Source organism: Oryzias latipes, chromosome 16, assembly GCF_002234675.1.
Source record: "Oryzias latipes chromosome 16, ASM223467v1".
NCBI classification, from domain to species: Eukaryota; Metazoa; Chordata; class Actinopteri; order Beloniformes; family Adrianichthyidae; genus Oryzias; species Oryzias latipes.
Window position 1 is genome coordinate 3,447,796 of NC_019874.2, and position 17,669 is coordinate 3,465,464.

Sequence of the window (17,669 nt, forward strand, 5' to 3'; positions counted from 1 at the left end):
TTTCTCATTTTGTCTCTCAAATTCAGCTATGACAAAAATTACAGGCCTCTTTCCTCTTTTTCAGCAGGAGAACTTGCACCACTGGTGACTGTCTAAATACTTTTTGACCCACTGTGTATCAGTTTGTTAAAGTCATTTGTGTATATATGTATATATAAATAAAAATGAAAAAAAAAACGCCCCTCTCGCCCTGTTGCGGGTGGTTTCTCCTCCAAGCTGGGGTCCTCTACCAGAGGCCTGGGAGCTTGAGGGTCCTGCAGTATCTTAGCTGTTCCTAGCACTGCGCTTTTCTGGACTGAGAGGTCTGAGGTCTTTCCAGGTATCTGTTGTAGCCACTCCTCCAGCTTGGGGGTTACTGCCCCGAGTGCTCCAATTACCACAGGCACCACTGTCATCTTCACTTTCCATGCTTCCTCCAGTTCTTCTCTGAGTCCCTGGTATTTCTCCAGTTTCTCATGTTCCTTCTTCCTGATGTTCCCATCGCTTGGCACTGCCACATCCACCACAACGGCTTTCCTCTGTTCTTTATCCACCACTACAACACCTAGAAATAGACTAGATGTGAAAACAAGGTTCTGTTACAATATGTATATATGTGTGTATGTGTGTGTGTGTGTGTGTGTGTGTGTGTGTGTGTGTGTGATTAATGTAAGGAAACATAAGGAATAAAAAGTTAAATAAAGCAAAATGGGTGGGAATTATTATAATTTTGCTTCTTTCCACTCCCTTTCAAGCAGTTGATTAAACTTCTTTTGTCAAACTTAATATTCATAGTTTCATGTGTCATGTTGTGTGTCTGTGTCTATGTATGTGTTTATGTATGGTTAACAACTGAATTACCAGCAAGTGTATGTGGATGCAAATGTATTTTCCAGTAAATAAATAACAAATTATTCTATTTTTCTCTGTCTAGACGTGTATTTCTGTTGCTTGTTCGATTGAGTTTTATTTTTTAATCAATTTTTCCTATCCAAACCATTTTAAAAGCAAAGTGGTTTCGCCTTCGGTGACGTCACTGTTTCGCCTGCTGTCATATGGGAAAACATGGCGTCTGTGTCAGAAATGTACGATGTGGGCTGGGAGGGTAAGTAAACGTTAATAGTCTTTTTATGTCTTGTTGCCGGGCGTTTTGACATGAATGTGAAAATGTAGATAAAGACCTAGCTGTCTCCTTTGAGTCACAGAGAGGCGCAGTGAGCGTGGGAACATCTCGGCTAATGCTAGTTAGCTTCCGCGTGCTAACTCCAGAGCTTTCGTGAGCTACGATGTACCAACTCGACTGATCTGAGCCTGAATGCAACATTTTTCTGAACAACACAAAGCCTCTCTGTTCTTGTTGAAGCCTTTTTGAAAAGGTTGTGTTGTCATAGTATCACTGAACTCTAGCTGTCATCTCAGAATATCTAAACTAACAACAAACACTGAGTGAACGGAGTGTATGAATGTGTTTAAATTAAACGTTAGTTTGATCATGTAGTGCAGCTTTGCATACAGTTAAGATCAATGTATTTAAAGGGAACGATGGTGGTCTTTGATTTCAAAGTTTAATATTTGATTTGTCCACAGAGATGAGAGACAAACTTCGCAAATGGAGAGAAGATAACCGCAGGAACAGTGAACAGATAGTGGAAGTTGGGGAAGAGCTCATCAGTGAGCATGCGTCTAAACTTGGAGATGACAGTACGTTTGCTTCTACACTTTACTGATTATTAAACACCAAAAGGTGCAGTTCAAATAATGTTTTATTTGTATTTGTTTTAGTAAAGTTTCGTTTTTGACACACTCTATTATTCTATAGTGAATTTAATGTGTTACTACATCAATGTCACAAGGAGCCAAAGTACTGTTTCAAACCACACACTGGACTTTTTGTTGTTGTTGACACCAATGAGCCTCTTCACATGACATCTAAATCTAGTAAATATAACCAGATTACATGTCCTTACTTAGTTTCACTGCAGAAAGCAGAAAATGCAAACACTCCGGTTAAGGTGTTTCAGTCTATTGTTAGCATAAATGACATTTAAACTTCCGGTTATTATTGTCTTCCAAACATTTTAAGACCGCGGCTGTAGAGCTGTCCTGATTTTGGGTCATAAAGACTTTGCTGCACTGCTGGTGTTGTTTCATTCATTATTCATATTGAGACAATTATTACTGGCTTTGATATTGAACATTTTGTCTTCTGCCTACATTATAAATGCATAATTTCCAATATTGCACACAAGATACTTTTGTTTTAACTTAAATACCTGCAGAAATACATCAGAATATTAGGAAGCAAACTATGTTTATTGACCGAAATCTTTTTATCTTATTGCTGTAAGGTGTAAGGAAAATGAGAATATGCTGTTTACATGATCTTTGCAGATTCTGTTGACTCGAACAACAGATGATGTTCTTATTTTTGTGTGTGCATGTAAACGGGCCAAATAAAACACAATTAGTGGTACTGGTAAATTGATTCGAGTGATTTTTATAATACCGCTGACCGGGAAAAGAACAACGACTGCTCATTATTTTAATCATTGGACATGTTAGCTGGTTATAATTAAAACCAAATGGGCAGATAGAGAACTCGATGCCTATTGGGGTGGTGATTCAGATTTGTGTATTTTCCTATTTTAGTCATATAATATTGATGTTGATAAATATGTTCAATCTAAAGAGAAAAACATCTGGCGTTAGCTTCACCTACGGAGTCCTGATAAATCAGATTGGGAAAAGTCATTTAGAATGCACAATTAGTCTTCTAGCCAGAAGCTGCATGAATGGGAATTAAAAAAGAAAAAAGCCAAACTCCCCACACAGTAGCTGCGGTTTCATGTGCAAAATATCTTTGATCGGAGTAGAATTGAACTGTTTGCATGAGCCCAGATTATAACAAAAGTTTACACACGCCACACTTTCAATGGGAATAAATCATTTAGACATGCGCAGAACTCTAAAATACCGGAAACGACCGTAGAAGAAGAAATATTGAGTTTGGCTGTAAACAAACAAAGCCGCAGCATAGAGCGAGACGATCTTCTAAACGTCTTTTTATTATCGTTATTATTACTATTTAGTGCCTGTTCACTCATCATTTTTTTAATGGCCTCATGGACCCGGAAGAAGGGTTAGGATAGGCTAACACGGCTAACAACATTTAGCCCTGGACACACTTAAAATCCGCGCAGTCAGTGCCACAAAGGGCATCTTGGCTGCACGTACATACGTACGTGGGAATTACATTAGCCTTGATTTTTGTCTGGACACGACTGGAAACACAAATTCCCATGATTCTTTGCACGGTTTCTCAGGACTGTGGGGAGCAGCATTTCTGCATTTAGTAGCCGTCTTCTCCAGCTCACGCTCCGTCCCAAAGCCGCTCCTCTGCTCGGAGTCACAGTTCTCCTGGGAGACCCGGTTCTCCTGAGTCTAGCAGCTCGCCAAGTCGGACTGCGGTCTGAGCGGTCTAACAAAGCACCCTCCCCTGCCTGCAAACACAGGTGGAGCAGCCGGCCGGTCCTGTTGGCGCTCCAAAGCTCTCTGGAGTCCCACGCCGTCTATGCGTGACCTAAACCAGAGCAGTAGTGACCCACGATCGGAATAAACTGTTTCTATGCACCACGATCGGATCAACAATCAGCATAACCCACCTTCTCCATTGGAAAGAAATTTTGATCTGAAAGAGTCTGATCAGGCGGAGGATTCTGAACGGTGTGTTTCCATGAGGCATTTTTATTCTGATCAGGTGTTCATTCCGATTACTTTTGTCCGTGTAAACGCAGCTATTGCCTGATGATTGGAGAATTATATTCTCATGTATTTGGGCGACAAAAAAACACAACAAAAAAGCAATGAAACAATTGTAATTAAAAATACAAAAGCAATTCAAGTGGTTGAAATTAAAACCAAAAAAATGCTGAAGTTTAATAAATGGACTATAGGTAGGCATAAAAAAGGGTTGTCAAACTGCCACTGTTGTTCAGAAAGTAGTCCAACATTTGAAATATAAACTCAGACTCATGATTTTGTTATTGACAGTAAACATAACACCAGCATACATTTCATTGATTTTTTTGTTATAAAAACTGAACTTAAATTTCTGAGTTGCAGCCCCGGCAGCAGAAGACATTTTTGTCACCCATCTGAGAAGACATTGTCAAACATGTTTTGTGGTGTTGCTGGATTGATGGTCATTGTTAATGTTACTGAACTGGTCTAGATTCACACACATGTTCATTTGAACTGCACTGTTTTAGAATGGTAAACACAACATGAGCTGGAAGCTAAGATAGGAGTGGGCTTGTTTGTTGCAGTTTGTCATTGTTTGCTGGAAAAGGTAACAACACGTTTGTTTTTGTGTGTTTTTCCTGCCCAGTTTGGATCATTTACGAGCAGGTGATGATCGCAGCTCTGGACTGCAGTCGCGATGACTTGGCTCTGGTAAGCTGTTACCACACTTCCTCACTCCCCCGGAGCCTCAGAAGCAAGAAAGCGTTCACACTGTCCCCACAGCCAGTAGTCCATGTGGTATTGCACTGTGGGTAATTTGGAAAAACTGTTTATTGAAGTGGACTTGGAGGATGTAGCATCCAGTTGTTTGTTAAACATAGACATGATTTTTGGCTTTAATAGGTTTTTTCTTTTTAATTTTATTTGAAGTCGTACATTTCTACGGCAAAATTTTGGAGTTTGCTTCGAGAAATATAACCAAATATTGTTTAAGACAGAATGTGGGGAAAAAAGTCAAATATTAATTCTTTCTTTTTTATTTTTAAAGTTCCAGTCAGTGTGTAAAAACGGCTACTAGCTCTACGTTTTACAGCAGCACATGTGGTTTCCCAAATGAGTAACACAATAACAGCCAATTCTGGTGAGACAGTGAAGTGGTCCTCGCGGCACTCAGAAGATGACGTGTGTTTTGTTGAAAGCATTTGCAGAAATGAAAAGCCTTCCAGTCAACCCGTTTGTTTTGTTTGTAAGATCCTCTGCATCTGGAGTGGAGGAGAACATGTGCCGTTTCTAATTGTTCTTTCTCCTCTGCCCACATCCTTGCAGACCTGTCTGCAGGAACTGAGGAAGCAGTTTCCAGATAGCCACAGAGTGAAGCGATTAGCGGGCATGAGGCTGGAAGCTTTGGAAAGGTAAGCATTCGCTACCAAAAGCTGCACAGGCAGAGGACACAAAAAGCACACAGCCAGTGTTTTGTATTTTGGGCGGCTTTGGGAGAGAAAGTGTCAGCAGTTAGCGTGGCGTGTTTATGTTGGAGCGCTGTGTCCTGGAGAAGGAGGGAGCAAACGGCCAGTGCTGGGGAGTCAAGCTGCCCTACAGCTTGAGTCAGGGATTCCCGGGAAGGAAGCGGTTGGTTCCCATTGTTCTTCTGGGGGTCCCTCGGTTGTTTTTGGTTTGTGTTCCTCTATTCTTAACCTTTTTTTTTTTTTTTTTTTTTTTGCTGCTCCTCATCTTTTCCTCTGTTCATTGTGTCCTCGTCCCGTAAAACCAGCATGACAACATAGCCAGAATGGAGAACTTGACTAAGAAGAATAAACAGAAGGTATTTTGGGTGTGCTGTGCAGAAGACGGGGTAATTCAATCTGTCTATGACCATCCGGGTCACCTTGGCTGTTTTATTGGTTTTTTAGCGTTTCTGTGATAATTGAAGGTGATTGCTTCCTCACTGTCAAATGAAATAAGCCCCTCTGTGGGACCTTATTGGCAGCAGACAGGGCGATGTTTGAATGACACAACTTGAAAGGAAAGCCCCCTCCCCTGGACTCACGCCCCCACACACTTGGCTCCTAAATAAATAAAGCAAATCAAAGTGGCCCATGAGGGGTTGCCTGGTGCCTCTGAAATCTCCCAAAGTGTGGCTGAGTAATAAAGTGAATGTGAGGAAAGCATCAGTGCCTGAAATGGGGCTGCTCCCTGCTAATAGGAACCAGAGTTGCTCCTGTCGGTTGCAGGCTTTGGGCGGGATGGTTTCTGATCAGAGCCATGCGTCTGACTACCAAAGCGTGCATAACATAAAACATCACAGGTCGCATTTATATAGAAAAATCAAGCTTTATTTATAGATTTGAAATGACAAGTAAGGCATACGTGGCTTTTATTTCCAGGATGCTTACGGGTATTATGTGAAAATGATAGTTTCCTGTATCAATGAAGTTCTTTTAACTCAATTCAGAAACGTTTGAAGTAAAACTGAACCAATCGGTCTGCAGATCCAGACAGATGTCAGAAGCAGGGCTGGGAATCACTGTCTAAATACCGATTCACTTCCATTCCAGATTCCACACAATTCTACTTGAAATAGTTTCATTTTCCAAATGTCCTTCCCAAAACAATTTAGTCTGGTTTTCAGGTAGCTGTTACATTTAAACCAAACCTGGAGCCTTGCTTCGTGGGCTGCCGTGGTGCAGCGGTAGGGCGGTCGACCCATGATCGTAATATTGCAGGTTCGATTTCCGCTTTGCACGCCCATGAGTTGAAGTGTCCCCAAACAAGACACTGAACCCCACCTTGCCTCTGGTGGGAGGTTGGCGCCAGTGTGTGAATGTGTGTGTGAATGTGTGGGTGAATGGGTCTGTGACTGTAAAGCGCTTTGGGCCTTGTAGGTAGAAAAGTGAATATAGCTCGTGCTGGTCTGCGGCGCCTTCCGTCCGTGAAACCAGGGTTCGAATCCGGGCTGCTCCCTATTCCCTTCTCTGCCTCTGTGCCGGTCCCAAGCCCGGATAAATTGAGAGGGTTGCATCGGGAAGGGCATCCGGCGTAAAACATTGCCAAGTTAACCATGCGACTCATCCTCGACTGAGAGGTTGTTGCGCTGTGGCGACCCCTGATGGGAAAATCCAAAAGAGAAAGAAGATTTACTTGATAAAATGATAAACCGCTACAATAAAATCTAGCAAAGTAGCAGTTTCTTGCCCTTAAGTTATTTAACCCTTTAAGGGAAATTTAAGGGTTTGAAAAAATTAATATATAATTTGTAAAGTTTAGTTTGATTCTATAAACCAATTTCATTTTTGTTTAAATTCAGCTCTTGTGAAAGGGGCATTTTAATTTGAAATTGAACCAAATAGACATGAATATTCATTCAGACTGTTGGCTTAACTTCAAGATCCTCTCCGATCATCTTTTGATCTATTATAAAAGCGTTTCCAATGGTCTTTTAATTATGATTCTGCCATTTTTAGCCAAAATACAAAACCTGTGTCGTTTTCTAGGCCAGTTTCTGCAAAGTGGCAGTTGTTGTCAGCGGCCCTTCAGTCCTTTCCTCGTTGATGAGAGCTCTCCTTTTACGTGCCCTCACACTAGCTTCCAGCTCCCCACAGCTAAAATCTAGATCTCTCTTCCTAGAAGCGATACCTGCTGCAGCACATATGTGTCCATCTGTTTACTCCTCATGTGCACATGAGCATGAGCGGGCCGGGGGACGGCTGAATCCGTAGGGAGCTTGTGGCTACGTCACAAATAAGTTCTTTTTCAGTTGTGCCTGACTCACAGCGATTTGAATAAAGAAATACGCAGAAAGGCAACTTTGAGCTTCATTTTCTTTATACATGTCCTCCATCATCAGAAAAACTCCACAAGACCATGTTAAAAGTAATTTTACTTTGTGTCTCTGAAGGTATGAAGAGGCCAACAAGCACTACGATGCCATTCTCCAGGATGACCCCACCAATACGGTAAGAGCAAAAAACTAAGATGGGGGGGTGGGGGGGATTTACCTTGGATTGCGGTCTCAGCTTTTTTGAGAACTTAAAATCTGTCAAGGGACTTGGTGTTAGTGGTAGGAGTTAGCTAAGTTAAGCTCCCCTTGGCCCGGCTGGCCTGGACCGCAGTGCTGATCCGCCTATCACCCTCACGACTGAAAAACGTGAAGAGAGTGATTCATGGGCTTATCCAGTGCTGAATGTTTAGTGGAAATGGAACACTGAACACTGAATCATTCAGACCATTAACCTCCTGCAGCACCTTCCCTTTTGTCATCCAGTCAGGTGTGAAACCTGCTGAGGCAAAATCAAAACGGCTTCTTACACTTCTGAACTTCTTGATGTTTTGATGCCTCAGATTCAAAGTTGAGCATCGGTACATATCTGCTCCTAACGGTTTCAACACAAGAAATGTCCTTTAAAGGCTTTCCTAAACAAACTGACTACTTCATTGGTTTTGGTTAAATCCCTACTCCCCTTCTGTGTTTCCTCAGAGACGTTCTGTGCTTCCTGTGCCATTCTGACCTATGGATTAGTTTAAATGTCTTCTATATATTTGTACTCTGCTGGCAGCATGTGGGGAAAAACATCAGAGGCGTTTTTACTTCGAACACCACGCAGAAATTCTTCACACTGTCAGCTAAGTTCTAAAGCAAACACACTGAAAAAACCGATAACCCTTACCTCACTCTGATTCCCCCCCGCTCGCGTACCCTGATATGCTACCAAATGGGACTGAATGTTTGTGGTTTGATACCTTAAAATCTGATGTAACATCATTTCTGGTTTTACATTGAAATTCCAATTTAAATATGCTTTATCTGTCCATTTCACCACTTTTACATGCTCTAGAAATAAACAGTCAACTGAGTTGGGAGTGAAGACATGGGAACTTGGCAGCCAGCTTCCATGTGTGCACGTGCATGTGTGCGTGCGCACATATGCGCGTGTGTGTGGGAGGCTGAGGTCTTGAAAGGTGGCTTATCTGCAACAAGCCCAGCTTTCTGTGGAAACTGCTGTACCCCTCCCAGACGGCGACAAATTCCTGCTGTGACTGATGGGAAAATTGATACACCCACCACCTTTATGGAGGTTTGGTAGAAGAGTTGGAGGAAGAGGGATGGATGCTGGACTGCTGAAGCTTTGGGGATGATGACCATCCGTTTTCTCAGAGGAGCACAAGCAGCTTTTATTCACTGCAGCATATCTTTATTATTAGTCAAGGGTTATAATATTATTAGTTCAATTATTTGCCAGTTCTTTCATTCTTTTAACATTCACAGCAGCTTTACCTGGCACATGTTGTGATCTGTTTTTTTTTTCATTTATTGGTCAAAAAAATATTTCCAACGTTTTTCAGAGAGAGAGTGTGGCAGGTTCATGTTTGTTGGAGGATTCAAACTCCTTTTAGCATTCCCGCATTACCAGAAGTAAAAGTCTCACTACAATCATCTTTTGATCCATTTCAGAAGTGTTGCTATTAGTCTTTTAGCTATGATTATGCTGGTTTTAGCCTAAATCAAATCAAAAACACTGTTCTTTTTCAAGAACACGGTTTCTGCAGAGTGGCAGGAGTTTATTAGAATTTGACTTTTGAGTTGTGGGCGGGACTGTTGCCGCACCCCCACTTCTCGACACCCATGTGTTTAAGCATTCTCCTTCTAGTTTACAGCCTCTCACAACCCCAACCTAACATTACCGGTGCAACAAAAATGGCGAGCAATATTGGAGCTGTCCAGTCGTACAGTTTAGATCCAGATTTCAGCTCAGACGGAGACGTTCATGGATGTATTTGTCTGACAGTGGAAGCAGCAGAATGGAGCAGAGCAGAGCTTGCTGTTGTTGGTTCTATGTCCAAGTTTGGAGAACAAGTTTGACACCAAGAGCCGAATTTCTTCACTGTGAGAGTCAAAGAGCCACACAACACACTGACCTGCCAAGACACACACTCACAAACATGCAATTAAAGCCATATTATTTTCCATAACACACTCCTCTCCCTACAACACAACAGCAAGTATTGTACTTGTGTTTATTTCAAGGAAAGTGTCCACCCTCAATACACACATCAAATGCTGCTTAACACAGTGACTACCCGGAGGTCAAATACCCCCCTTCACATACACTCACACACACACACCCTCTCTCATCTCATACACACACACACACAGACAAACAAACACTCTACATTCTCTGCCTCTCTCTGACACCCAACTACTCAGTGACGGATGGTGAGGTTGATGGCTGGTGAGGCACTAACTCCTCTGAAGTCAGATTTATGATGATAAAAACTGAATATTTCACTATTCATCCAACAGTGTTTAACTGGTAATTCTTTATAACTAATCAACATTCCTCTTTCAATGACACTTACACCAACAAATACACAAACATCTGGACAGAGCATCTGTCTGGTGTCTGAATAATTTATATTCACAATGAACACATTAAATACATTACATTTCAGATGTGTGTAGCATACATTAAATTCCTGACCTTTATTAAAAAATTTTGCTTTTGAAAATTTGTTTTTATATAAAATTTGAAAGCTGATAATTGCTAGAATGTATAAAATATTGTAATGACTCAGTGCAGCGGGGAAAAAGAACTATCTGTGCCCTTTCTTTTCGGTTTTAGAGTCCACTACTTTAAAAACATACAAACAGCGAAACAGCATGGACCTCACTTCTGCTCACAGCCCCCTGACTCATGGTTTTACACCCAAGATTCCTCACTTCCCATGAGTCTTAGGGGCTGAAGGCAGGGCTAACCCCAGTCGTAGCCTCTCTGATCAGTTCCTTGACGCGAGTGTCAGTCAGAACGGACCGATGCCTTGATTTCACGTGTTTCAAGGTAATAAACAGGGACTGGCAGACATATATTGAGGAGAACATCACAGCAGCTTGAGAGCAGCTCTTTTGCACACGGGTATTTTTCCGTTCTCCAAAACGTAACAGGGCCTTCTTTCAAAAGAGATTTCATCTCATTCATCTCAATCATCAGTGACAAGCGGGGATCTCTGGCAGTCAGTCTCTGCAATAAAGGGTCGATGAGAAAAGAGATCTGCGGTCGTTTCTGCTGCAGGTCCTCAAACCACAAAGTAAAGTTTCCGTGCAGCAGCAGCGTCACGTTCTGCAATTTATTCATTTTTATTGCAGCTTTCTGCTGTGAGCTCCTCAAAGAAGGAAAGTGGGATGATGGCCGTTTTGAATGTGTACTTTAGAAAGCTTCAACTTCTCATAAAGGAGACAATTTGTGTCAGATCAGGAAGAGTTTTTCATTTTCCCCGGGATACGTTTGGTTCTTTACTGCCATGACCAATTTTACTGCTTCTAAAAGCTCATAATAATAAACATAGTGACTTGCCATTCTGTTCAGTAAAAAAGTAAGAATCTTCCCATTCTTCCAGAAACGTACTGTGTTCATCTTTATACTCTGAATTAAGGCATTTTGACCATGAGGGTAGCAATCTGTGCGCACATCAAATGTTTCGTTTTATTTTTCCGGCATTGGGCGTAACCCGCGCAAATGATTGGTGGTCACGTATGTGTCGGGAGCAGCATTAAAACACACCCACAGCCAAATTACTTTTAATATTATTCATTTTTAAAACCCTCTGATGGATTTGAGTGTGGTTAAAGAGCGAAAAAAAAACAATGAAATGAGGCACAGTATATAGAAAATATGATGAGACGCAAAGAGCCGCATGCTTATTGGCCGAGAGCTGCGTGTTCGCCACCCCTGACCTACAAGCTTTTTCCAACTGATGTTTTGTCATCTGCTCCTGATGAACAACAGCTTGAATAGAGACATACTCAGAAATGCAATTTTAAGCTTCATTTTCTTATGTACATGTCCCCCATTAAGAGAAAAATGCCACAGGAGCATGATAAAAACATCAAAAACACAATTTTCATTGCAGTGGGTCTTTAATTGGACCTGTGCAATATTGCTTTAAAGCAATGGCCAACAAATTAGCAACAAACTAAAACAATTTCCCATTTCAGTTTGCTGAATTATTTCGTTTTAAATGAAAACAGTAAGGATTCAGTGGTTTGGTTTTGTTCTTGGTCATGTTTTTGGTATTTGTCACTCACTCCACTCTAAAGTTCATGATCCACAGCTGTCTTCAGTTCAGTTAATTACCCCTCAGCCTATTTAAGTGTCTTGGTTTCTGTTCATCCTTGTTAGGTCATCTGCTCTGTGCCACCAGTTTGTTTCTCCCCATAGTTTTGTATGTTTCATGTTTATTAATTACCGGTAAGTGTTTCCTGTTGCCAATCCTGGTCTCCAGCATTTTGGGTCCTCCACCACCAGTTCATGACACAAACAAAAATCTTAGATGTTTAGATGTTCAGAAGATCTAAACATCTTAACCTAACAAAATCAGACTTAGCCGATTTACTGATGACAAAAAGAACTTGATTTTCTTAATTACACATGTTGTCACTGCTGTCATCTGCATCACAGTTTTCTGCATGTATTCATTCATTGTTTTGATAATGGGCGTAGTCATTTCAGTAAATCCCAGGACACCACCCCAAAATGGCAAAGATCTAATAAAGAGTGGCGGGACGTCCTCGGAAAGGGATCGGTCTGTTTCCTGACCTCCTCATGCTTCAGACTGCCACCCATGTGAGCCTTAGCTGTCAGTTAAACCTTTGATTGGGGATGGAACAAAACCCACAAGTATGCTTCCCGTCGGAGGGATGTTAACTTGGAACATTTTTCCCACAATCCTTGTCCTCAGGAGTTGTGAGTAAAAGTAGTACCAAGATACACGGACATGTTTTATGTCACCTGCTTGGATGTGAAGGCGGTCTTTGCTCTTGCTTTCTCTGCTCTGCTCTGAAGTTTTCAGCAGGAGATGAGCTGAAGGAATGGCGGAAAATTTGTGACCTCAAAGAAGACTTGCAAGGCATCCCAGAATGCAAAGCAGAGATTGGAAACTGAGCTGTTGTAATTGCAGACTGTGGAATAGATGTGGTACCCATTTAACAAAATTGTTGAATCAACAAAAATCGTTCAGGTTTTTTTGCCATTCTGCTATCCAAGAAATGTAGCAGTTCCTTAACTTTCAGTGTTCCAGCACCTACAGCTTTAGGTTGACTTTTCCTTTATGTAAACTATATGATCTGTTAGGTTCTGTGTGTGCATATTTGCAAACAAGAATGAAGGGTGTAGTGTTTGACTTTAAATCAACTTACCAATTACAGCAGCATTGAATTTCATTTGTGCCGCACTAAGTGATTCATTGTTTCCCCTTTTACTATTGATATAGCGGTGTAGTAATCACAGGAGGTTAATCAACTGTACATACTCTTGTAAATTTAAAGTATTTATAGCTTAATATTACAAAACAATATCTTTAAAAGGGCTAGTTTCTCATTTCTTTCTCGAGTTCACCTTCATGGTTGTGTGGTAGGTGCTCAGATGGTTCTCATTAACTTCTAAAAAGAATGTTGCGGTGGGTTGTAACCCAGAGTCAGGGATGATGTTAATAATCCTGCCCTCACTCAAACCCTTTTCAGGACGCTCATTAAAAAAGAATGGCAACACCAGAGGGATCAGATCCATGTCAGTTTGTACCAAAGGATCAGAGGAGGCAGAGAGGTGGCTTGGAATTTGCTCTGATAACAAAGTGCAGTTCAAGTCTTCTGGCCTTTCAGCATCCGAGCAGCTTTGGTTTTAGAAGAAGCAAGTGCAGGAACCCACATTCAAAGACACTGGTGTTTGCTTTGTTGATTTTCTTGTTTTCCTAGCTGAGCAAGGATCCCACATGCTAGTCGTTTAGTCTGAAATGGGTGAAACGTTCTGGTCTTTACATCAAATGTTCATGCTTTCAAAATGAACAGGTGTTATTGGTTTTTTTTTGTCCTGAGGGCATAAAGAACTCGCAGTTCTCTGTTTAGAGTACTATATTTTTTGCACCAGATTACAAAGCGACTCGTCAATGAAGGGTCTATTTTCAATCTCATGTCATATAAAAGGTGCACCGAACTTTAAGGCACATTAAGTGAGACAAGAGTCTGAGATCAGTCTGTCAGTCAAACCATAAGTTATTCTAGAACGTATTTGTAACCCGCTACCCGTTAGCCACGTTAGTGTATTCACAACACTTGTAATTCCCAGTCTCAACACGTAAGAAACAGACTGATACCACTAAAACAAATGTTACTGCGACTTCGCTAACTTCCAGCTTTGTCACTAAAATAGTACAACACAACTACACATTAGCTGTGTTAGGGTATTCACAATAATGCACAACCAACCATTTTTACAGAGTGCTGTATTCCTCTCAAAATGTCTTTGACATCAGTAAATACAACCAGAATGAATCCATTTATAAGATGCATTGTTCACTATTCACATTGCATTGCAAAAGTCCCTTATAATGTAGAAAATACAATATAATTGCCAACATTTTGTTAATATATTTGCTTTCCTGCTGCCTGTGTGCTTTTCTTCTCTTATAAGCTAAAATATTGCTTGTCAGTTGAGGTTGGAGCATCTCGGCAGGTTTCTGTCCTGACGTGATGGATAGGTAGATTTCTTGTGATGCCAGTGTCATAGGAGGCCCAAATTTACAGCCGCTAAGACGTGACTCATACACAGCATCAATGGCTTTGCTCAAGAGTGTTGTACAGGAAGCCTCACTTAATCATCTGCCAGTCCATAAATAAAATGGGTCGTGACAGGGCAGTGCACCCTTAATGGAGCAGCAGGCTTCTGTTAAGAGATTCAAGTGGTATCAAAAGGAGCTGGAAGGGGGAGCCAAACATTTATGGAAACCTCACAGAAGCAGGGCTAATACTTTGTAGTTCAGATTGATGAGAATCTAATCCACTTTGAGATCAGTTCAACATCGGAATGAAGCAAAAAGCACTTTTCAGCTGATGGAAGTTGGGGGGGGTTGTGCAGCGCAAGCTGTGTGGAGCGCCGGCGAGAAGACCGGCGTTGGGGTTTGAGGGAGCGTGCCATTTTCCCCACTTAGTGAGGGGATGAGTCACGGCTTAATCGCAGCCACAGAGCAGATTCCAGCTTCATAACACTGACTCACAAAGCGTGCCCATCTCCTGGAAGACATTCAATTCAGTCGTCTCAATGGGCTTCGTACCGATAATTGTAAAGTAAACATACAATCAAAAGGATCATAAATGCATAGAATCTAATAGGAGAATACTAAACTTTAACTAACAGACTAAACTAATCTGGGCATCCCTGCCCTTAGACCAGGGGTGGGCAAACTACGGCCCGCCTCCATGTTTGGTCCACTGAACAATATCAGAGACCCATGTTTTGTTTTTTTAATCTGGCTACACAATCAAGACGTGACATTTTATTCCCCCCTTCTGCAGTCTGTGCTCCAACCTGAAACCCTCTAAAAATCTCTGTCAAACAGAACAGAAGACAGTCTTTCCTTTCTATGTCACAGTTCATCTTTCCTGGTTTAGCTCATTCTTTTAGAGCGATTATGCTGCTTTTTTTAAACAGCGCACCCTGTTCTGTGTCCTGATTGGCTGGAGACCCTGTCAATCAATCTCCTCAGTGTCTCCTGTGCAGAAACGTGGAGCTCTTCAGATCAGAAATCTGTGATCGATCAGATCTTTGTTTTCATTCTAAGATCCTGGACCTCATTTCTATGAAGGCTTGAGAATTTAAACAAGAGAAAATGGTGAAAATGTTCATGTCTGTCTGAGAAAAGTGTATTTATGCAGTGAGGAGTTTTACTGCCATAAACGTCTGTAATCATTCTCCGTGGATTTCACCGATCAAGGTTATTTTTAGAACATAACTCCTGCGATAAACGGTGGAACTCTGTCCTGGTGGAAAGGTAACACAGAAATATGCGTAGCTGCAGCCAGAGACATAGAAATGAGCTTTTTTCATTATTACTGGATGAGAAACAGACACGAAGGACACAGCTGCTCAGTTTTAGTGCAAACTGTGAAACATGTGAGGAGGTGCAGCCCTCAAAGTCTTTATTAGGATTATGACAGGAAAGGATCGACTATTTATTGTTTTTTTTTGTGTTTTTTCAAATGTATCAGTATATTTTTCCTGAGTGTTATTTGGTCATTGTTTTATTTCATAAATAATGTTATTTATTTTATTAAAAGGATCACGAATGAATGAAACTTTATTCATACAGCACTTTACAACTCCTTGAAGGTACCAGAGGGCTTCACAATAATACAATTGATCTAAAATGGAAACAAAAGTTTTAAACTAAAAACTCTAGAATATTCTGTTTTAGAATATAATTTTCAATCCAAATGTTTTAATCTACATTTCATGTTATATCATTCTCATTCCACGCATCTGCTCTTGGTCTGGCTCTTCTATGGAGTTAAAATAATTGCCCACCCCTGTCTCTTGATGGATTGACTGTGTGGCATAAGCAAACATGACAAAGAGAGGCATCTTTTAAAAGATCTTTTTGTTTTATTTTTTATCTCTAGTCAGTTGGAGCACTGGAACAATCCCAAAGTGATCTTATGTGAAGTTAATACAAGCCCTTCAAGGGAAAGAACAGACTGTCACTCACTAAATTTGCTTACCCTCTCCCAGAAAAACCAGAGGAGCTGCATTGCTAATCCTGTTTAATTTCTCCCCCCCAGGCAGCAAGGAAGCGCAAGATTGCCATTCTGAAGGCCCAGGGGAAGAGCACTGAAGCCATAAGAGAGCTCAATGAGTATCTTGAGCAGTGAGTGTCCTAACAGAGGGGAGACAGTCAACTGCCCCTCCTCTTCATCTCCTCTGGCTTTTATTTAAATTAAAAACAAGTCTGCCTTCAATACAGCTGGCACATCCAGACTACCATTAGTGCTATTGTAATAAGTAATTTAAAGCTCACATTTCTTACTTTAATATGTTCCAAACTCCTTCACTCTTTTACTAACTTTCAGGAGGAGAACTGAATGTCACTTTGTGTTTCACAGGTTTGTTGGGGATCAGGAGGCGTGGCACGAGCTGTCGGAGCTTTACATTAACGAACATGAGTGAGTATAGGTTTCTGATTTAGAAGGCAGCAGAGATGCATCACTCAATTAATGTGGATGTTTAATGGGAAATAGGCAGGAAAGCTACAGAAACGTAGCTGTTTATGAAATGTGTAGTGCACAGCAAAGTTTGGCTATGGTTCTCACTTAAAAAACTAGAATCCATAAGTCTGGACTTTTGAAGTCTTTTTCTAGACACTAATTTATACCTGTTCCTAACATATATCTCTTTATTTAAGTGGTTGACAGTTTGTCACATTAGATTATCCATCCATCCATCCATCCATCCATCCATCCATCCATCCATCCATCCATCCATCCATCCATCCATCCATCAGGTTATGGGGTTGCTGGACCAGACCCACCAGCTAAAGTTTGGCGAAGGCCAGTGTGTTGCCAGACCACACACTCACACATGCACACTAAGGGAACAATGTAGAGACGCCAATCAACCTATGAAGTGTTTTTTTTTAAACGGGGGAAGGAAGCTGGAACGCCTGGAGAAAACCCATGTATGCACGAGGAGAACATGCAAACGCCACATAGGCAAACTCCCCCAGTGGGGATTTGAACCTGGGCCTTCTCACTGTGAGACGACACCATCGCGTGCAGCTCTAAAACCATGATCATACCTACACATTGATCACATCTCTATCTGGTAACTTGATCTTCAGATGCTTGTTGAATGATGTTGAGGTATTTTTTTTTCTTCACTTAGAAGTACTTCAATAGGATTTCTCTCTTGAACCCACCCCCTTTCTTTTTTGCATAATGTTAAAAAGACTCCTAGACTTCCTCTCAGTATCTTGGCTCCCAAGAAGAAATGCAAGGTGGATAACCAAAACGTGTTGCTTTTGTAACTTTTTAGTCTTTCATAATTGTCTGGTGCCCACAAGTTAGTAAAGCTGCTCTGCCTTTTGTGTGTTAGTCCGGTGTTGTGTGTCGGTGGTTGCTCTGGTTGGAAGGC

At 41.3% G+C, this 17,669-nt stretch overlaps 1 protein-coding gene across 1 annotated transcript in view; it reads left to right on the forward strand.

The window, feature by feature from the left end:
• The first annotated feature begins 1,007 nt into the window (after window positions 1-1,007).
• The window catches only part of emc2 (ER membrane protein complex subunit 2), a 35,004-nt gene continuing 18,342 nt past the window's right edge, over window positions 1,008-17,669 (forward strand). Inside the window, exons 1-7 of the mRNA XM_004086631.4 lie at window positions 1,008-1,084; window positions 1,567-1,680; window positions 4,367-4,431; window positions 5,047-5,132; window positions 7,616-7,673; window positions 16,322-16,407; window positions 16,643-16,702. Of these exons, the coding sequence (XP_004086679.1) occupies window positions 1,045-1,084; window positions 1,567-1,680; window positions 4,367-4,431; window positions 5,047-5,132; window positions 7,616-7,673; window positions 16,322-16,407; window positions 16,643-16,702 (509 nt within the window). The 5' untranslated portion in view covers window positions 1,008-1,044. The remainder of the gene's footprint in view (window positions 1,085-1,566; window positions 1,681-4,366; window positions 4,432-5,046; window positions 5,133-7,615; window positions 7,674-16,321; window positions 16,408-16,642; window positions 16,703-17,669) is intronic.